This window comes from Bos grunniens, chromosome 1 (assembly GCF_055505025.1).
Source record: "Bos grunniens cultivar Pamir isolate PY7600 chromosome 1, Bosgru_T2T1.0, whole genome shotgun sequence".
Taxonomy (NCBI): Eukaryota; Metazoa; Chordata; class Mammalia; order Artiodactyla; family Bovidae; genus Bos; species Bos grunniens.
The window spans coordinates 26,625,932-26,648,554 of NC_141165.1; the positions used below are offsets into that span (position 1 = coordinate 26,625,932).

Here is a 22,623-nt window from a genome sequence, read left to right on the forward strand (position 1 = left end):
GTTAATGTGTACTAGACTAAAAATATACTTGACTTTTCAGAGCCTTATGGTTTAGGATGAGGCTAAAATTAATGAGTTGAAATTGGTTTTAAAGAAAAACATTGAGGGAATAATACCTGGGTGCAGATTGGCAAACATTGTGTGGGTGGTATGCAGGGTAATGAAATTTGGGGAATAGTGTTGCGGCAGGAAGAAAACCTAAAATGAAATCCCTGCTTTCTAGAAGGTCAACAGTGAGGGAACACTGGCCCACAAGCAAGAATGATTAGTACCACAATAAATTTGGAAACCAAATACAGGGATAAGATAGGAAAACAGTGAGGAGCAAAGTGAAAGCTACGCTAGAGCTACAACCTCCATGGGAAGGCTATTATCCTAGTCCAGGGGAGAGGTAATACCAGCCTGCGTTAGGGAGTGTCTTCAGCAATGGCATAAGGACGAGTAATATAATAGGTTCATTGCAATCATGCTGTGAAAACCTCGCTGGTTGCGAACAGCATGAAGTTGAAACCTGTTCAGCCAAATCCAGAGCAGCTTTGTCCACATATATACACAACCACACAAATGGAATGAGAGAGCTGAACTCGTCAGTCAGAAAATAGAATTAGAAGCATATTTTTATTTGGCTTCAACGATCAGAGCGGTAGTGTGAATTAGTCAGATTCTTGCCCCCATTTTTTTTTTTTTTTTTTCTACTTGACTCAGAGGCTCGAGAAACGCTAACACATATACAGCGCTTTCTATGTCTCAGGCATGTTGTAAGAGCTTTACATTTTCCATTCTTCTAACCCTTTATTTGACACAGGAGGAAACTGAAGCATGGGAGATGCCCAGGTAATGCAGCTCTGTGAAACAGCAAGGAATAAATTCAGGCGTTCTGGCTCTAGAGTATCTATTCTTTACACTAGAATAAAGAGTCGGAAAATGCTGAAACAGTTCACCCTTCAGCGTCGGATCGTGAAATACTCTTACTGGTGGCAGAACACTTGGCTCTGGGATCACAGTTTCTCCTGTAAGATGGAGATAATAACGACGCTAGGAGTTTGGTGCAAAGAAGGAGTGAGATAATGAATGTGAAAGTGAACTTCAAATTATGTAGGTGGCTCCACACACCAGTCTTTTGGGATAATGAGAACGGGAACTCAAGAAATTGTAACGAATCAATCTATGAAGCTCCCGACTCCGCCCCTGACGCTCCTCCCTCCGCGAGCCGCAGGTGGGGCCGGCAGGTCTTCTTTGCGCATGCGGGAACTGCTGCCCATCTCTAACCCAGGCTGAGAGTAGCTGCCGTTTCTGAGAGGACGATTCGTAAGGAGGCCCCTGGCGCGGTTTCCCATTGCTCGTCCCTCTGCGGGCTTTGGCCATAGTTCAGCGGTGTCTAGAGGGTGGTCTGTTCTCGTCTACCTGCCTGACTTTCTGCAGAAGTACCTGTGGTTGGCCCAGTAGTAGGCTGTCGAAAGTGCCGGCCCCCGCGCCGGCGCCGGCTGCAGCCGGGTGGGAAGGCTCAAGATGGCGTGCCTGTTGGAGACCCCAATCCGCATGAGCGTCCTCTCGGTGAGTGACCCGCCGCAGCCGCTCGCTTGCCCGCGCGGGAGCTCGGGCCCAGCCCGCGCCATTCACCACCAACGCCGTCTGCCTCTTGGGCACCACCCCTTGGGGTGGCCTCTGGCTCAGCTCTGGGCCGGGGAGTGAGAGAGGGTGGGCGGGCGGGATAGACTGGATCCCAGCCGAGCTCGAGACGTCTCCAACTCCCGGAGCGCTCACCGGTGCCGGTTCTCAGGACGGCGTCCGGCGGGCGGGGTGGTTGGGCATACGGGCAGCTGGCCCAGCGGCGCGGCTTGGGCTTTGCCAGTTGTTTCACCGAGCCCTCCTCTTAGCGATGCCGGTTCCCCGGGGCCGAGCACTCTGCTCCGTGAGGCGCCGGGCTTGCCGCTGACCTGGAGATGAGTGCCCACTTAGCCACCCCTCCCCCCGGCCGCTGTGGCAAAAAGAGATAGAGGGTTCTTGGCCCCCACAGGCTTGGAGCTACCACGCCAGATCTGTGTGGCTTCTATCTCTTCCCAGCACCTGGTCACGGGCTGGAGCTGCTTGCTTCTTGGCAACGGGGATTTCATATCAGTTGCAACGTCTCCTAGTGTGTGTAGTTCTTTAAGCTCCCTTTCTCCGCTCTGCTGTGGAGGTCTCAGCCCTGTGAGTCTGAAGGAACCTGTGCCTGGCATTCCTTTTTCCTTCAAGGGGAGTCAAATGTTTAAAAAAAGGAATGTATTGACATGCCAGAAAGCAAACCTAGTTTGCTTGTTGAAGTTTAAAAATAAAACCAGAACGCGATTTTCATCGTGTACTGTGTTGCTCTTGAGGGAACCAGGACCAGGGGTGAAAGTTACTAGAAGGTACCTTAGAAGGGTTTTGCAACAAATGAGAGCTGTGCAACTGAGAAAAGTCAGTTTACCAGAGGCCCATTTGTTGTAGTTGGAAACCAGCCGGCAAAGACTGGTTGACCATCTTTTAGATTTGTCGTGGAAGTCAATCCGATGTTGAGAGGGTGGCTGGATTGTAGATGACTTGTCAGGTTCCGTGAGTCTGTGGCTTCAACTGGTTTCTTTTCTCTTCGGTGACTTCTCCCATAAACACACTCACCTATCTTAGCAGTTAGCACGTTTGCAACAATTCGCTTTAGAGCATTGTTGCAGTTAGAACATTGTTGCAGTTACAGAATTGTGGTATATTCTACCTTGATAATTTTTTTGTAAGGAGGGAAGCCGTACAGAAATATTTTCTCTGATCCATTTTAGTAATCCCTTAAAAAATTTTTTTAACTGTGACTGGGGAAATAATGTTCACCTAAGCATTGAATTTAAATTCAGTTACCACACCTCTGACTGACACCTAGGAACATTTTATGGGCGAACAGGCCAATGACTTTTCCGTCATTATGCTGTTGTTTTTAAGTCGCTTTTCTCAATTCCCTTTAATTATTCTCATTTATCCTTAACTTCACTTGAAGCGTCTTTATTTTTGTACGTTTTCAACTCATGTAGCGTACAGTTGAATTTTTTGTTTTGTTTTGTTTTCACTCCCTTAGTAATGTTTCCTATTAAACTTTGTGCAAAAACTTCTTGAAGAGTGTTCTGTACTTCTAGTTGGGATTTGCTTTAGCCCCAGTCTCACTGGGCCTCTCTTCCCCTCCGCCTCCAACCACCTGTTATTGTTGTTGTTGTTGTTATTGTTGTTGTTTTAAGGTTTTCAGAGTCTCAGGGTCTGGTCTTTCAGTTCATCAGTTCTGGAGCCTTGGGAAATCGGAGCTTTGGATAAATGATTTAAACTGTCTAACCTTATTGATAATAATAATTTCAACTGAAGCCTGGATCTTTCAAAGTTCTACCTAGGGCACCACTTTTTGAAATACAAAATGCAGATGGAACAGGAATTAATAATCAAAAATTATCTTGAAAATAATTGACCCCTTTAATAGGCTACTTATTTTGCACAAGCTGTGTACAACACTGTTTAATGTATGCTTTAGGGAATGCACGATTGAGCTCAGCTGTACCCTCAGGGAACTCACTGGTCTGAATGACTCCATAGCTTGAAAAACATAATTCACACCAGGGGCAGATCAAATGGTTTAGAGAATTTCCCTTCAAGGCCCTTTATATCTTCTCCTCTCTGGTGGCTCAGATGGTAAAGAAATCTACTTGCAATGCATGAGACCTGGGTTCGATCCCTGGGTTGGGAAGATCCCCTGGAGAAGGGAATGGCAACCCACTCCAATATTCTTGCCTGGAGAATTCCATAGACAGAGGAGCCTGGTGGGATACAGTCCATGGGGTCACAAAGAGTCAGACATAACTGAGCGACTAACCACAACCTCTCTGAGAGATCTCATTCATTCTAAAACGTTACCTGTAGTCAACTCACACATCTACATTGTCAGCCTTGACTGTCCTCCATCTGGTCTCATGTGTTCAGTTGTGTGGATGTTAGCCATCACTTCCAACAAAGCACATTCCTTCTCCTAAGAGAACTTAGTCCTGACTTCCCATTTCTGTTAATGGTACTGTCTTTCATGAATCACTCACCATTAAACCGCTTGAATCATCTTTGACTCTTCCCTCTTTCATGCCCCTGAAGCTAATCAGTCCTTAAGTTCTTTTGGCTCTTCATTCTCAGTGTTTTGCACATCTGTCTGTTCCTGTGACCGTCTTCTCTTTCAGGACCTCATCATTTTATGCCTGCATTACCACAGTTCCTTGCCATTTATTTTACTGCCTCTAATAGTTTTTACTGCCTCTAGTAGTCCAGTTCTCCACATTAATTTTCCTAGCACACAGGACACACAGTTTCCTTGTTTCAATTCTTCAGTGGATTCCTGTTGATGAAAGGATGCTATTCCTATTCAGCTTTGGATATAAGATTCTTTATCCTCTGCATGAACCTCCTATCCCATATAAAATGTCTTTCTCAAGTTAGAGTGATCTCGGATTCTTACAAACCTCAGTAGCCCTTGTCTGCCTGCCCATTTGCACACATGAATTCTAGCTTTATATGTAACATATTTTGAGCTTTTGTCATTTGCCGAGCATGGCATTGGGTTTGAGAATACAGTGGTGAACTGCACAGACTGTCTCTGCCTTTTTGGAGATGAGTCTAATGGGGGAGAGATGTCATAGATCAAAATGTCACAGAGGTCTTTGTGAACGATGATTAGTGTTACGAATGAAAAATATAGGATGCTGTACCAGCATGTAATAGAGGAATGTGTTCAAATATAGAGGTCAGTGAGCTAGGAAAGGTTTCCCTGAAGGAGTGACAATGAGCTAATAGTTCAAGGACAAGTAAGAACTAACTAGAAAAACAAGAGCATTCCAGGCAAGCTGGAATCCAGCTGAAATTAAGATTGAAATCAAGCTGGAATCAAGATTGCCAGGAGAAATATCAATAACCTCAGATACGCAGATGACATCACCTCCCTGATAGCTCAGTTGGTAAAGAATCCACCTGCAATGCAGGAGACCCGGGTTCAATTCCCGGGTTGGGAAGATCCACTGGAGAAGGGATAGGCTACCCACCCAGTATTCTTGGGCTTCCCTTGTGGCTCAGCTGGTAAAGAATCTGCCTGCAATGCTGGAGACCTGGGTTCGATCTCTGGGTTGGGAAGATCCCCTGGAGAAAGGAAAGGCTACCCACTCCAGTATTCTGGCCTGGAGAATTCTATGTCATGGGGTCATAAAGTGTCAGACATGACTGAGTGACTTTCACTTTATGGCAGAAAGCAAAGAAGAGCTAAAGAGGCTCTTGATGAAAGTGAACGAGAGTGAAAGAGTTGGCTTAAAACTCAACATTCAAAAAACTAAGATTACTTTATGATGAATAGATGGGAAAACAATGGAAACAGTGACAAATTTTATTTTCTTGGGCTCCAGAATCACTGCAGATGGTGACAGCCATGAAATTAAAAGACACTTGTTTCTTTGAAGAAAAGCTATGACCAACCGAGACAGCATATTAAAAAGCAGAGACATTACTTTGCCAACAAAGGTTGTCTAGTCAAAACTATGGTTTTTCCAGTAGTCATGTATGGATGTGAGAGTTGGACTGTAAAGAAAGCTGAGTGTTGAATAATTGATGCTTTTAAACTGTGGTATTGGAGAAACTCTTGAGAGTCCCTTGGACAGCAAGATCAAACCAGTCAATCCTAAAGGAAATGAGTCCTAAATATTCATTGGAAGGACTGATGCTGAAGCTGAAACTCCAGTACTTTGGCCACCTGATGCAAAGAACTGACCCATTAGAAAAGACCCTGATGCTGGGAAAGAGTGAAGGGAAGGGGGTGACAGAGGATGAGATGGTTGGATGGCATCACCGACTCGATGGACATGAGTTTGAGTAAGTTCCGGGAATTGGTGATGGACAGGGAGGCCTGGTGTGCCGCAGTCCACGGGGTCATAAAGAGTTGGACATGACTAAGCAACTGAACTGAACTGATTCCAGGCAAAGGAAACTTGTGTTGCAGAGGCCCTGAGGCTTTTAGTAATTATTCTGTTTTATCTTCTTAGAGAGTAAAGTAATTCAGAGGTAAATGCTGGACCTTTCCTTCTTTTTAATCTAGCTACTCTTTATAGATCTTCCCTGGTGTCTCAGACAGTGAAGAATCTGACGGCAATGCTGGACACCCAGGTTCGATCCCTGGGTGGGGAAGATCCCCTGGAGGAGGGCATGGCACTCCAGTATTCTTGCCTGGAGAACCTGCACAAAGGAACCTGGCAGGCTACAGTCAATGTGGTGGCAAAGAGTTGGACACAACTGAGCCACTAACACACTTTCACTCTTTATAACACTATGTTTTTTGTATGCTAGATTCTCAATAAATATTTGATTGAACTGTGTATTTGGAGGAATTGGAGGAAATCTCCAGGTGTCTTTCTTGGTCATAGCCATGATCACCCTATCCCTCTTTCGTTTGCATTTAGCATTACAATGTCACTGTTTTCAACACATTTATACATTTTCCCAAACTTTTGGGTGATTTTACATTGATTGCATTTTTTAAAAGTTTTTATTTTGAGATAGCTACAGATTCACAGGAAGTTGCAAAGAAAGTACAAAGAGATCGTTATGTATACTATGCCCAGTTCCCCCTTTTGGTCACATTTTATTTAACTATTATATAATATCAAAACCACATAACCGTTATTGGTATAAATATGTATGTACCTCTCTATCATGTTATCACATGTGTATATTTGTGTAACAACATGGTCAAGATCTCCCTCATGCTACTTTTTTGCAGTCACACCTTCCTACTCCCCCACACCTGGTATCTCTAACCCTGGGCAACAATTAATCTCTTCTCCATCTCTGTGGTTTTGTCATTTTTCTATAGTGTTACATAAGTGGAGTCATATGGCGTGTGACCTTTTGAGATTGGGTTTTGTCGTTCAACATAATGCCCTGGAGATCCATCTAAGCTGTTGTAGATGTGTCAATAGTTTCTTCCTTTTAATTGCTGAGTAGTATCCCATGATATGGATTTATGATATGGATGTCTGAAAGATAGGTTGCTTAACTGTTCTCCTATTAGAAATTTCGGTTGTTGCAGTTTTTGGCTGTTAAAGCCTGCAATGAACAAACAGGTACAGGCTTTTCCGTGGACATAACTTTTTGTATCTCTGAGATAAATGCCCAGTAGCGCAATTTTAGGTTCTGTGGTCAATGTATGTTTAGTTCTTAAACTGACAAACTTTTCCAGAGTGACTGTACCATTTTACATTCCCACCAGTAACATAGGAAAGACCCAGTTTCTTTGTATGATCACTAGCATTTGGCATTAGTTTTTATTTTAGCTGTTCTAATAGATGTATAGTGATATCTCATCATGGTCTTAATATACATTTTTAGTAATATTTTCATTACTTGCCATTTGTATTTTATTGAAATATGAATAAAATATTTTAGTGAAGTATTTTTTCATGTCCTTTTGCACACTTTCTAATTGGACTATTTGGTTTTTGACCGTAGGGTTTTGAAAGTTCTTTGTATATTCTAGATATGAGTACTTGGTCAGATAGATACTTCAAGAATATTTTCTCCCAGTGTGTAGCTTATCTTTTCATCCTCTTAAACATAGTTTAGAAAATGAACTTTGATCTCAATTTCACACCAGAAATTAATTCAAAATGGATCATAGATTTAATTGTAAAATATAAAATAAAACTTCTAGAATAAACAGAAAATTTCCAGAACCTTGGGTTTGGTAACAAATTCTTAGATATAACATCAAAAGCATGATCCGTTTTTTTTTAATTGATAACTGGACTTAAAATGAAAATTTATGCTTTTTGAAAGACCCTGTTAAGAGGATGATTACACTTTGGTCACTTTGTAATGGTTTGAGAGACAAAATGATAAAATACCTTTGAATCATAATGTAGGCTGCAGAGACAGCTAAGACCTTCCTTACATTCTTTTTCCAGTGCCATTATGCCTATTTGACAAGCAGCTATTTGAACTGTATAGGATATTCCAAGTCTGGATATTCCTTGATTTTGTTCTGTTCTTGATGATTATAAACATTAGTTGGTCTTAAAGTGCATAGTGATTTACTTTTTTACATGGACAACTGACAAGAGTTTTAAAAAGTTGTTCTTTTCTGTGAAGTTAAGCCCAACCATCCTATAAGTATGAATTTGGTCTCTCTTGGTTTTTAGTAGCAAATGCAAAGTAAAATCTCGTAAGCTCATTTTAAAGTTTTCTCTTTGTTTACAAAACACCTGTGAAGACAGGGTATGTCAGGAGTTGGTGCTAAAAAAAAATCAGTATGAACTTCCTAATCTTTAATGGGAATGTGTGAAGAACCGAAGATGCTCATTGTATGTTTCTGGACATCTTGCTATCTTTTTAAGGAAAGATTGCCACCTGAATTCAGACATCAAATGGTCAAGAAGTCATTTATGCTTTACCAAGAATTAGGTAGGGTCTTCCAGTTTCACTTGGAGATCTGGTCTTATTTCCTCCCATTCTTACCAAGAATTTTTAAAGTAGTGCCAAGAGCCAGGAATTTCAGTTACTTTGATTTTTATCTTTTTGATTTCGACAGTTGTTTTGCAGTGCTGTGTATCGTGTTGGCTTCTAAGTAAAGGTATGGAATTATTGACAAAGAAGGATTTCTGTTATTATCTGGAAATTGGAGAACACCTACCCTCACTGAGCAGTAGTGCTGTGATCCTTAGGACTGTTTAGATAGGAATGAAAAGTATTCCAAATAAGAGCTGTTTTGCAGAAACAGCTCCCACTTGTCACTTCGGTAAAAGAAAACTGTTTTGATCTCATTTCATAAACTCAGAAGAATAAAGAATTAGCTGCATTCTCTGGTATAGTCATAAAAAAGTTATTGGGGGAGGGGAATGATGAGACAGAGTTGTGCTTTCTATTAAAAATGAAAAGTTCAGATTCCAGCCTGTAGAATCTATTAATATTTGGAAGTCTTTACCACCTGCAAAATGATTACAGAATACACAATTCTTTTGTTTCAGGAAGAATTTATTAGGCTTTCAATAAGTTGTAAGACATGACTGATTGAATAAGGGGAATGAAGAAAAGGAGAGTCATAATCATGATCAAGTATGATTGGCAAGATTTTTAGCTTTATATCTAGGTGGTATCCTCTACTGATATGGTGAGGATTAGAAGCAGAACATGTTAGACGAAAGTGAAAGTGAAACTCTCTCAGTCTCATCCGACTCTTTGCGACCCCATAGACTATACAGTCCATGGAAGCCAGAATACTGCAGTGAGTAGCTGTTCCCTTCTCCAGGGAATCTTCCCAACCCAGGGATCAAACCCAGGTCTCCCACATTACAGATGAATTCTTTGCCAGCTGAGTCACCGGGGAAGCCCAAGAATACTGGAATGGGTAGCCTATCCCTTTTCCAGCAGATCGTCCCAACCTAGGAATCGAACCAGGGTCTCCTGCACTGTAGGCAGATTCTTTACCAGCTGAGCTACCAGGGAAGCCTGTGTTAGAGGAATAAGGAAGAAAAATGAGTTTCATTTTGGACATGCTGCGTTTTCTGGAAATTCATTTAGAGGTGTCCAATAGGCAGTTGGATATTCTGGAATGTTTTCCACAGCACCAGGCAGTTTTCTCTAGTCCTCTGTGGATATCAGCTGGGTGCCCTACAGTTTAGCTCAGTTCTGATACTGTTTACTTGAAAATAGTATTTGATTCCACAGGTTAAGTCCTGTAAGACTGACCCTGCTTCAGACAGCAGTTGCAAGTCCACATTGTTATCCTGTCCTCTGACTGACCAGATATAATCAAGGGATTGTACTACTCCCTTCTTGGATTCAGTTATTTGTCAGAATGGTTCACAAAACTCAGCAAAACATTTACTTATGTTTACCAGTTTATTTTAAAGGATAGATGAATAGCCAGGTGAAGAGGTACATAGGTCAAGATCTAGAAAGGTCCCAAGTTCAGGAACTTCTGTCCCTGTGGAACTGGGGTGCAAAATCTTCCTGGACTGTGGATCCATTCACCTACCTGGAAACTCATCACATTTTATTTAGGAATGTTTATAGAGCTTTAATCTCCAGCCTCCCTCTCTCCCATTTCCCAGAGGTTGGTGGCTGGGACTGAAAGTTCCAGCCCTCTAATCACTTGGTCTTTCTGGTAACCAGTCCCAACTTGAGGCTGTCTAGGGCCCCAGCCTGATTATTCATTAGCATAAGCTCTTGAAAGGGATGCCTTATGAATAAGTAAAGATACTCATATAACGCAGGAAACTTTTCAAGAGTTTCAGGAGCTTTGTGCCAGGAACTGGAAGAAAGACTGAATATACTAGGCTGACCAAAAAGTTCATTCAGGAATGGAAAACCTGAATGAACTTTTCGGTTAACCCATTCTTTATTAAACTACAGATATAAAGGTTTATGATTACAGCCATGAAATTAAAAGATGCTTACTCCTTGGAAGGAAAGTTATGACCAACCTAGATAACATATTCAAAAGCAGAGACATTACTTTGCCAACAAAAGTCTGTCTAGTCAAGGCTATGGTTTTTCCAGTAGTCATGTATAGATGTGAGAGTTGGACTGTGAAGAAAGCTGAGCGCTGAAGAATTGATGCTTTTGAACTGTGGTGTTGAAGAAGACTCTTGAGAGTGCCTTGGACTGCCAGGAGATCCAACCGTTAGTCCATTCTGAAGGAGATCAGCCCTGGGATTTCTTTGGAAGGAATGATGCTAAAGCTGAAACTCCAGTACTTTGGCCACCTCATGTGAAGAGTTGATTCATTGGTAAAGACTCTGATGCTGGGAGGGATTGGGGGCAGGAGGAGAAGGGAACGACAGAGGATGAGATGGCTGGATGGCATCACCTACTCGATGGATGTGAGTTTGAGTGAACTCCGGGAGTTGGTGATGGACAGGGAGGCCTGGCATGCTGCAGTTCATGGAGTCGCAAAGAGTTGGACATGACTGAGCGACTGAACTGAACTGATAAAGGTCTAATGGGCTTTCCAGGTGGCACAGTGGTAAAGAATCTGCCTCCCAATGCAGGCCATGCAGGAGACATGGGTTTGATCCCTGGGTTGGAAAGATTCCCTGGAGAAGAAAATGGCAACCAAGTCCAATATTCTTGCTGGGAAAATTCTGTGGACAGATGAGCTTGGCAGGCTACAGTTCATGCGGTCATGAAGAGTTGGACATGATTGAGTGATTGAACATACATAAAGGTCTAGTGCTTACACCTGGGGAGATGATTATTATTGGGAATCATCAGTACATTGATCTATGGATCCTAGCCTTTTAGGTTTAAGAGGCTCAACACCATCTTCCCCAGAAAAACATGCATCTGCCTAAAGAATCACATAATTTCAAGAGGCTCATAAATTCCCTGAAACCCACACAAAAATCTTGAGTTAACAGTTCCTATTCTTTATTCATTCCAGTCAGTCAGAAAAACATATCACAAAATTTAAAACTCATCTAAAATAATTTTAGAATGGTAACAAATTATAATACAAGGTTTTAAAAGTCATGTAAGGTACCATGTGGGAGACTTGGCTCTGAAGAACTATAATCTTTTTCCCAGAATATACCAGTGATCTTCCCCAAGGTGTACTGTATCTACAGAAAGGACTTTGTTGTAGCAGACCTGGGAGACAGAGCTAAGTGAGAAATTTCAGTAGGACAAAGTAAGGTCTGCTGCTGCGGCTGCTGTTAAGTCACTTCAGTCGTGTCCGACTCTGTGCGACCCCATAGACAGCAGCCCACCAGGCTCCCCCGTCCCTGGGATTCTCTAGGCATGAACACTGGAGTGAGTTGCCATTTCCTTCTCCAATGCATAAAAGTGAAAGTGAAGTCGCTCAGTTGTGTCCGACTCTTCACGACCCCATGGACTGCAGCCTACTAGGCTCCTCCGTCCATGGGTTTTCCAGGCAAGAGTACTGGAGTGGGGTGCCATCGCCTTCTCCGTAAGTAAGGCCTGGACACAGGCAAAGTGGAATAGATTGAAATTACAAGTGGCTCATGATATTGGCATAATAGTCACAGACCTCAATGTGGATGATGGTCAGGCAGATCCTGAGTGGTACTATGATCCAAAAGTTAACACACCAATTGCTAGAAGAGACAGACTGAGTATGGGTCAAGCACCATGGATAGCTCCAAGGCAAAGGTATTTACTGCCTCTAAAACTGAAACAAAGAAAGCCCTTTTCCCCCCCCTTTTTTAAATAAGGAGACAGGTAGCCTGTCTGGACTGTGTCACTTCTGAGGTGTACCATGAAAGATGGTACCCTGGATCTCTACGTCATTACATGACTGTAGTCTTGAAGAATAATTCAAACTATTTTTATGGTCTAGGACAATATCACACCCATGTCTGAGTAGCCTCATTCTGTTATGTCAGGATTGAGAAGTCAGCATTTCAGTGCACCCTAGTGGATTTCCTGGGCTATCTTAACATTTTAGAAGGCATCTAAATAAACCTTTGCCAACCCAGAGAATGTCTCAATCTCTGTAAAACTCCTCACAACCCTTGTCACTCCAATGAGAAGGTTCTTGCTCCCTTGAACTTCCAGATTCTCCTGTTTGGCACCATAAATCCTCACATGATTCATTTATTCTATCCAGAGGGATCTCTTTTTGGCCCTCAGTCTTCAGACATTTTTGTCTACATTGAAGAGTAAATGAATATAATTTAATAGTGAGAAGGAATCTTAAAAATCATCTAGACTCAAATATGTAAAGAAATCTGAGTGCTGAAGAATTGATGCTTTTGAACTGTGGTGTTGAAGAAGACTCTTGAGAGTCCCTTGGACTGCATGGAGATCCAACCAGTTCATCCTGAGGAAATCAGTCCTAAATATTCATTGGAAGGACTGATGCTGAAGCTGAAACTCCAGTACTTTGGCCACCTGGTGCAAAGAACTGACTCACTAGAAAAGACCCTGATGCTGGGAAAGATTGAAGGCGGGAGGAGAAGGGGACAACAGAGGATGAGATGGTTGGGTGGCATCACCAACTCAATGGACATGAGTTTGAGTAAGCTCCGGGAGTTGGTGATGGGTAGGGAAGCCTGGTGTACTGGAGTCCATGGGGTCACAGAGTTGGACACGACTGAGCGACTGAACTGAACTGAGCTGTTCAAATAGCTGTTTGTGATTTGTACCATACTTTAAAAAGATAAACATTGCAGTATGCATATTAAATTGCTTCCAGTTCTTCAGACCACCTATATGCAAGAGCTGTAATAATATTTTATTACATTAGAAACTCACTACAGAAAAAGTGGGCTTTTTTGGTAGCTCAGACAGTAAAGCGTCTGCCTACAATGCAGGAGAGAAGGAAATGGCACCCCACTCCAGTACTTTTGCCTGGAAAATCCCATGGATGGAGGAGCCTGGTAGGCAACAGTCCATGGGGTCACAAAGAGTCGGACACGACTAAGTGACTTCACTTTCACAGAAAAAGTAGAGGCTGTTCTTCATATTTCTTTTAAACTGTCATCTGATTTTCCTGTTGTGAAAAAGAATCCTCTTTGTGTGAGTAAAATTATGGAGTCTTGGTGTGAAAGAAGCTTGCAGACAGTCTTTAGTTTGTCCTAGTCACTTTCTTATTGGGAAAAACTGAGAACCAGAGAGGTTGACCTGTCCACTGTCATATACTATCATCTATAAAGTGTCAGAGTCAGGTTTCCAAACATGTAATTAGAAAAATATTTTTTGTGTGCACGACCTTACATTTTAGTATTTTATTTGCAGACTTTCTGTGAGTACTGACTTATTTGCTAATTATTTTAAAATAAGTTCTTTTAACATGTAAAATCTGATTTTCAGTCTTAATCATTTACTAAGAGGGAGCCTGGTTGGCTTCCATCTATGGGATTGCACAGAGTCGGACACAGCTGAAGCAACTTAGCAGCAGCAGCAGCAGCAGGCTGCCTCTTATCCAAGTAGGTTAAGTTAACAATTACATATTTAAGTATTTTCATGATTGTGTTTATGAGATTGAAACAGATTAAATTCTAGGAATTTTGGTTGTCATAAGTACGTTATATTCTATGCAGATGGGATCTGGCCAGACTCAAGTGCCATTTTATAAACTTTGAAAGTTGCTAGAGACTGCAGAAAAGAAGGGCTTTGGTGAATTTTGGGAGGGAGGATGCTTCAAACTTCTAGAATCACCAAAGAATGAATCCCATGATTTTTTAAAAAGTAAAGATAAAAGTAATTTAAAAAATACTATGTGATAGGTCTGCAAAAATTGAATGAGAACCTGATTGAGTCTAATCAGGCTAAAAGTTTACTAGAATACAGAAAAGTAAAAGAAAAACCAAAATATGTATGAAATTTTGAGTTTACTTAGGCATTTTCTTCTAATTTTTCTTCCTTTTGGAGGCAGGTGGGAATTTTTTAATACACAGGAGGGTATGATAGCTGCAAGGAAAAGGTCAGTCTTTGTTGATTGGAGCTGAAACTCCAATACTTTGGCCACCTGATTCGAAGAACTGTCTTATTTGAAAAGACCCTGATACTGGGACAGATTGAAGGCGGGAGGAGAAGGGGACGACAGAGGATGAGATGGTTGGATGGCATCACCTACTCGATGGACATGAGTTTGAGTAAACTCTGGGAGTTGGTGAAAGACAGGGAGGCCTGGTGTGCTGCAGTTCATGCGGTCGCAAAGAGTCAGGCACCACTGAGCAACTGAACTGAACTGTTGATATTATCCTTTTTTGTACTGTTTCAGAGGGAGGTAAATTTTACCCCATCAATATTAGGGAAAAAAATTCTCCAGCAGTTAGTTTTCTTTAATGGTGAAATTATGGCAGAGAAATACAGTGTCACTAGAACTCTTCAAGCAGCAATGAGGCAGTATTTAGGATATTGTGACTTTATCTCACCAGAACACAGTCAAAACATGGGGAAGGGGTGACATATGATTTGATAGTAAAGCACAGTTGAGTAAAATTTCAAAGTACCAGATTTCTGATGTTCTGGATTGTGACAGCCCGGATCTCTTTAGTGATACTATACAAACACATCAGGGACTTCCCAGGTGGTGCTAATGGTAAAGAACTCACCTGCCAATGCAGGAGACCTAAGAGACACTGGTTCGATCCCTGGGGTCGGGAAGATCCCCTGGGGAAGGGCATGGCAACCCACTCCAGGATTCTTCCCTGGAGAATCCCATGGACAGACGAGCCTGGCCGGCTACAGTCCATAGGGTCGCAAAGAGTCGGACACGAGTGAAGGGGCTTAGCACACATGCGTGCACAAACACATCAAGTTTTCTTGGACTTTAAAATGAATAATTGTGAATCTGTGACTGATCTAAGCAGTACAGTTATTTGGGAGTTCAGAAAATTGGGAAGCATTTGTTTGGACTGAGAGTTTTGGAGGCATCAGAAAATCAAATCTTGGTTTTAAATTGGGATGGAGAAGAGGATCTGAAGCTCGCAGTTGACTGGAATTTTAAGAACTGTTTCATTTAGTGATTCTCAACTCTACCAGACTCCACACCCTCTTCTTAAAACATATTTAGAAGCACCTCTTTGGCTCTCCTGAAGTGAAATTCATTAGTAACTGTTCTCACATGTAAATTTTTAAGGGTTGGCATGATGCCCCAGCTGTGTTAAGGGAGAAAGAGTAGGAAACTATGCCATTTAAATGAGTAAATACTCAGGTAATGGGAAGAAGTAATAAAGTAGTGCTGTGCTGTGCTAAGTCATGTCCTACTCTTGAGACCCCATGGACTGTAGCCCACCAGGCTCTTCTGTCCATGGGGATTCTCCAAGCAAGAATACTAGAGTGGGTGGCCATGTCCTCCTTCGGGGGATCTTCCCAACCCAGGGATCGAACGCAGGTCTTCCGCATTGCAGTCAGATTCTTTACTGTCTGAACCACCAGGGAAGCCCAAGAATACTGGAGTGGGCAGCCTATCCCTTCTCCAGAAGAACTTCCTGACCCGGGAATCTAGCTGGGGTCTCCTGCATTGCGGGTGGATTCTTTATGAGCTGAGCTACCCAGGAAGCCAAATAAAGAGGTGATGTATTTGCAAGTAAGGTTAGTTTAGCTATAAATATGACTGTTGTATGACAGATTGATATAGGTATGATGTGATGGTTACCTAAATATAATAAATGATATTAATTTTAATGTGACTTTCTGAAACAAAAGGTACTTTTGGTAAAGTACCTAACAAGACAAAGTTCAAGTCCAACCTTTTCTATATTCTTTTGGGAATTGCATTTTTTGAAAATGTTATAATAAAAAGATGCTGAACATATATTGTGTTTGTATGTAAAATGGAGTTAGAGTCTAGGCTCAGGATATTAAAATAAAGTTTATTTTGCGACATGACTCTATAATGGAAAGTCTTTTGGAATGTGGGCCTGTTGTCCCTCTCACAGGACATGTAGCATCCTTGGTCCTTGCCCATTAGATATTAGTAGCATACACTGTCGTTCTGACAGTCCCAAATCACTTCCATAGATTTACAGAACGCATTTTAGGCAGTAGTGCTATCCGTGTTGAGAACAGTTCTCTGGTGATGTGTGTGTATTAGTATGCCTTCCTCTTTCTCCTCTGCACTCCTCCCTTCCCCCAGCTTGTGAAGTGTATAGTATGAGATGGAAATAAAATGTGCTGTTAAACGTTTCCCCCCATAGCATGTATAGCCCTCTAATATCCGGCATCATTTATTTACTATGTTTATTGCTTTTTATCATACTCCCCTTGCTGAAATGTCAGTTCTGCAAAGGTGGGCTTTTTTTGGTCATTGCCTAGGCTGTGTAGTTGTTTAACTGTTGACTGAATTAAAGAGTACAACTTTAGCTTTCTTTTGTAGTCCCGAGTGTATGTTATAATCACGGTAGTACTAAACTGCATTTCTCAAACACACCACATTGCTTCAGAACTCTTGCGTGTGCTGTGGTCTCTACCTCAAGTCCTTGTCTTTTTTTCTTCCCTTTTCACCTAACAATAATATTAGTCTTTCAGATTAATCATCCTGCTGCTTAGATACCATCTCCCATTCCACCTCTAACTTCTGTACTTCAGTTAATTATATCTTCAACTTTCTTTTTATTTTGTGTTCATTTTTATGGTTATACTTATCCTCTGGTAGAAATAACAACTGTAACTTACTTACCTGTTTCCTTTCTGTGTTGAATGCCTTGAGGGTAAGGGACTGTAGCTTATCTCTGTTACCAGCACCTAGTAAATTAAAGATATTCACATGTTGAATTTCAGCATGAAATAGGTTTTAAATGAATCTTTGTAGAGCTCAGACATTCTGTTTTTGGGGTTGTATTCCTTTCATCTCTCCCCTAAACTAAGGTTTTCCCTGACAATGCTGAATGATCAACATTATGAATAATTTTATCTTGAAGTTCCTAGTAGTTTGTGGAATAATTGACATACTAAAGTTTGATTGGCAATAACCAGTTTAAAATTCATTTCTTAGGGGTCAGAATTCCCCATTGAGAATTAGAATATTTTAGTTTCTAAAGAACACATGAATTAAATGAGAAAATAGATATGAAAGTGCTTTGTAAACTATAACTTGCTAAACAAGTATCAGGTATTATAAAAATATTTATATTCTGTCTACCTTTTCTTTCTGGGTTGGTTGTATGGGAACGAGAACACTAGAGATGACTACTCCTTGGAACTTCCCCAGTGGTTAAGACTCTGCACTGCACTGCAGTGCGTGCGGGTTTGATTTCTCTTTGGAGAACTAAGATCCTGTGTGCTGTGCACTGTGGCCAAAAAAAAAAGATTACTCCTTGACCTATGTATTGCTATTCTTAACTGTGATCAAATATTTTCTGAGTCTGTTGTTATACCTGCAGTTATAATGAAAGTTAGTAATAAAAAGTGCACTAATGATTGCTTTTAATGATTCATTTCTACATTTTTAAGTTTTTTAAAAATCTCAAGTAATGAAAGGTTAGAGTTTTAAGTTCAGCACTCAAATGCATACTTACTTCTTGCTAAGTGCTTAGTTTGCTCTGAGAATAAGGCTGTTATCAGGTGAGGACAGGTATCTTTCTGAATGTGCTATGCTTGGTCACTCAGTCATGTCTCACTCTTTGAGACCCTAGGGATCTCAAAGAGATCCTGCTACGCTCCTCTGTCCATGGGGATTCTCCAGGCAAGAATACTGGAGTGGGTTACCATGCCCTCCTGCAGAGGATTTTCCCAACCCAGGAACTGAACCCAGGTCTCCCACTTTGCAGGCAGATTCTTTACCATCTGAGCCACCAGGGAAGCCATCTGTCTGAATAATTAAGCTTTAACCATGAATATGAGTATCAATACCCAAGAAGAGCATTTGTTACACTTCAAAAAAATATTTTTTTTAATTCAAAAATAGAATTTTCCTGAAATCAGTATTTGTATGGATCATACATACAAAACAGGAGTTTCTCCTGTAATACATGCAAATGTATTATCTCATTTGCTCCATACTCTGAACTATGCGGTGTCACCATTTTATACTTGAAGACAACAGTCTCAAAATTTTGTTTTTGCCCTGAGTCGTCAAGTAGTAGAACTAGGTTTCAAACCCATCTTCTAATGCCGGATCATGTTTTCTATTCTACCACTCAGTGCCTGAATATGGTAGAAATAAAGAACATACTGTTTTAATGAAATATACATAGAGCAAGATTTTAATGAAATGAAATTGATATTTTCTTATTAACGTTTAAGAAATGTTAATGAAGACAATGAGTTCACTGTTCATTGTCTAATAAACCCATTGTTTCATTTCAGGTTTTAAAACTTCAGTTGAACACATTTACTTCTAATCTTTGAGTTAAATCCCATTCAAGTCTAGGACTTAGTAATTTAGTATTCAAGACCTTCCCCAAAGAATTTTTTTCCCCCCTAAAGTTAGGGTTTTATTCACCCCAGCCATGGGTAGTTTATTCAGAAGGCCAAGTAGAGAATGTTCTAGTGTGCCTTTTCAGCATGTCTGACCAGTTTTCTGAGCTATCATTTTTTCCTCTTTTGTGCTACCAAAGAGGAATAAAAGGTAGGGTGAGCATATAGCCTGGTTTGTCTCCAACACTCTGCATTTATGCGTATTATCTGTGACAAGTGTTAATAGTGCTGTCTTTCAGTCCTAAAAGTATCCTGGTTTGGATGGTAAATTTGAATGTCTGTTCATTGTCTGTTTATTGTTATGTAACAAATTACCCCAAAACTTATCTGCTTAAAACATTTGTTATCTCAGTTTCTGTAGGTCAGGATTCAGATGTGGCTTAGCTAGTGCCTCTGCCCCAGAGTTCCTTGTGAGGTTGCAGTCAGGATATCAACAGGAGCACCTCTTCTCACCCGAAGACTGAATTGAGGGGCCCTACACTTCCAAGCTCACTCACAGGGTTTTTGGCAGGATTTAGTTCCACATGGGCTGTTGACCTGAGGGCCTCAGTTCCTTACTGGCTCTTGGCCAGGTGCTCCCCTTAGTTCCATGCCATGTGGACCTCTCCATGGGGCAGCTTGCAACAAGGCAGCTGGCTTTTGACAGAGGGAGGGACAGACAGACACAGACATGGACACACACAGAGGGAGAGCTCTGCAATGACATTATATCACTTCCGCTGCTTTCTTGCTAGAATCAAGTCACTATGACCAGTCTTCACTCAAGGGGAGACATCACACAGGACTTGAATTTGAGAAAGTGGGATCGCTGGGGCTATCTCAGAGACTGCCTGTCACCTTATAAAAGGGAAATTGCTTCCACATAATAGTTCTCCACAGTGGAATACAACTTGTTTCTGTCTTCCTTCAAAAAGAAATTTGTTTCAAGCGTCTCATCTTTCTTTAATGTTTAATACCTGTTCATACATGTGTACATTCAGCTCTACTTAGAATTAACACTAGTTCACAGATTTGGCATATATAAACTTTCCGCTTGAAGGGATCTGTGTACATATTCCCATAATTTGGAGGGGTGCTATTAAGCATAGAAATGGAACAGGTTTTTAATACATTTGCGGTGGCTTCTGAAGCTTTGAATGGGTAAAAGGAGTTTAGAGCTCGGTTTTGAGGGCTTACTAGGCCTTTTGTTTGAAGCCTTGTGCCAAAAGGCAGAGGTCATAGTGTGACCCTGGCTAGCATTGCTCTCCTTCATGGGCACAGACTGTACCCTGAGCTTCAGCTGGCTCCCTGGCACATCTGCTCTCTTGGTGGGGAGGATGGAGCATCACTGTGTACAATCCCTTCCAGCTTCTGAAAGCTATAACTACAGTTGAAAGGGTATTGGTGTTTTGAAGTGAGGGTGAAGCCACTTCTTGAAAGGACAGATCATCGGAAACTCTAGCCTTTTGGCCTCTGTGGGAAGGAGGGAGGAAGGAACTCTAGTGCTTTTCATATTTCAGGAGTAAGTACGTGCCCAGATGAAACTGTCCCTCACCAAAATCCACACTGTTGCTGGCAAGAATGAAAGAGCCCCCAGGTTCTCTTCACCCCTGCCGACCCCAGTATCACAGCCACACTCATCCTTCCCTCCAGCTCATCAAGATTAAACTCTTATTCTCTGTTTACATTAACCTCCACAAGAAGCCCAGGACTCTAGGGTCCTTCCTCTTGCCCATGTATCTCCATTTACTTTTCTAGCCAGATTCCTTGCCTCTCTCCTTCTTTCATGGGATTTCCCTTGTCCTCAGCCTCTTCTCCAAACATTTCCCTCATCCTTCTGTTTCGACTGAAACTGAGCTTTTCACTTGTTGACATCCCTTTCCTCAGTTTTCTCCTGCAGTCTTCTCAGCTGGTGGCTCTTTTCCTTCCCATGTCCCTCATATCTCCAGGAGGTACAGGAGAGAATTGTTCTCATGGATCTTTTCAGACCCCTCTCTTCCCTTTTTCTGAATGTTCCAGCTCTGCATCTCACCAGACTCTACCTTGTTGTAGTCATCGATAGATCCCCTGGCTTCCCAGGTGGCACAGTGCTAAAGAATCCTCCTGCCCATGTAGGAGACACAGGAGATGTGGGTTTCATCCCTGGGTTGGGAAGATCCCCTGGAGAAGGGAATGGCTACCCCCTCCAGTATTCTTGCCTGGAAAATTCCATGGACAGAGGAGCCTGGTGGGCTACAGGTCATGGGGTTGCAAAGAGTCAGACACAACTGAGTGACTGAGTATGAGCATAGATCTTCTGGATCAGTCCCCCTCATTTCTTTTAAGATTGGAGCTCCTAGCTCGTGATCACTTTTTCCCTAGCACTATTTCTGTGGTAATTTATGCAAATTTCACTAACTATATAGATAATTTTTCTAAAATTCTAGACTTCTCCAGTGATCATATCCTCTGTCCTACCTTGAGGTATTTGTCCTCATGGTTTTTTCCTAGACCTTGACGTTGATGTAATAACTAAATCCCTTCACTAACTAAAATCCCTTCATAATCTCAATTTTTCACATCCTGGCCACCACCTTCTGTCCTCCCTAACCATTCCTCCTACTACCCGAACACCTGCAACCCTTCTCAGTTCCCTTGTCACCTGCATTGTATTAATTCTACCACTCTTTCACTGGTCTTCAGGAGGCCTGTCATAATCACAATCTTGCATATACTCTCAACTCAGCTGACCTCTTCCTCTGGCTTTGTCATCCTTGCCTGGTGAAATTCCAGCTCTGATTAAACCCAGCTCTCTTATTCATGCCTACTTCTGTATATTTAAATGTAGTTGGAGAAAAACACAGCCGTGCTGACTGGTCTCACTTTAAATTCATAATCATGAGCCTCAGGAAGGTTAAGTGCTGCCTGGCAGCGCTGATATATTTTCTGGCCCATACAGTGTCTTATTCTCGTCTTTTTCTTCACCCACCCTCCCATCCATCCCCACCATTTTAACTTTAAAAAAATAGAAATAATCGGAGAGAATGTCCACAAGCTTTCACCACCATATCCACCTGATTAATTGCCTCTGGCTATTGTGGGGGCAGGAATCCTTCAGAAGAAATGGAGTAGCCATCATGGTCAACAAAAGAGTCCGAAATGCAGTACTTGGATGCAATCTCAAAAATGACAGAATGATCTCTGTTCGTTTCCAAGGCAAACCAATCAATATCACAGTGATCCAAGTCTATGCCCCAACCAGTAATGCTGAAGAAGCTGAAGTTGAACGGTTCTATGAAGACCTACAAGACCTTTTAGAACTAACACCCAAAAAAGATGTCCTTTTCATTATAGGGGACTGGAATGCAAAAGTAGGAAGTCAAGAAACACCTGGAGTAACAGGCAAATTTGGCCTTGGAATACGGAATGAAGCAGGGCAAAGACTAATAGAGTTTTGCCAAGAAAATGCACTGGTCATAGCAAACACCTTGTTCCAACAACACAAGAGAAGACTCTACACATGGACATCACCAGATGGTCAACACCAAAATCAGATTGATTATATTCTTTGCAGCCAAAGACGGAGAAGCTCTATACAGTCAGCAAAAACAAGACCAGGAGCTGACTGTGGCTCACACCATGAACTCCTTATTGCCAAATTCAGACTTAAATTGAAGAAAGTAGGGAAAACCACTAGACCATTCAGGTATGACCTAAATCAAATCCCTTATGATTATACAGTGGAAGTGAGAAATAGATTTAAGGGCCTAG

The 22,623-nt window shown here is 41.7% G+C and overlaps 1 protein-coding gene and 1 long non-coding RNA gene across 22 annotated transcripts in view; one reads left to right on the forward strand and one right to left on the reverse strand.

Moving 5' to 3' along the window:
- Positions 1-599: 599 nt before the first annotated feature.
- LOC147379159 (uncharacterized) lies at positions 600-1,080 on the reverse strand. The gene is made up of 2 exons (XR_015148762.1): positions 942-1,080; positions 600-845 (listed from the first exon to the last, which is right to left on the reverse strand). It is a non-coding gene; the product is annotated as an uncharacterized LOC147379159 (long non-coding RNA).
- Positions 1,081-1,482: 402 nt separating this feature from the next.
- The window catches only part of ARMC8 (armadillo repeat containing 8), a 108,890-nt gene continuing 87,749 nt past the window's right edge, over positions 1,483-22,623 (forward strand). For all 21 annotated transcript variants that reach the window (XM_086359576.1, XM_086360101.1, XM_086359748.1 and 18 more), the window contains exon 1: positions 1,483-1,554. In XM_086359576.1, the coding sequence (XP_086215702.1) occupies positions 1,510-1,554 (45 nt within the window). In that variant the 5' untranslated portion in view covers positions 1,483-1,509. The remainder of the gene's footprint in view (positions 1,555-22,623) is intronic.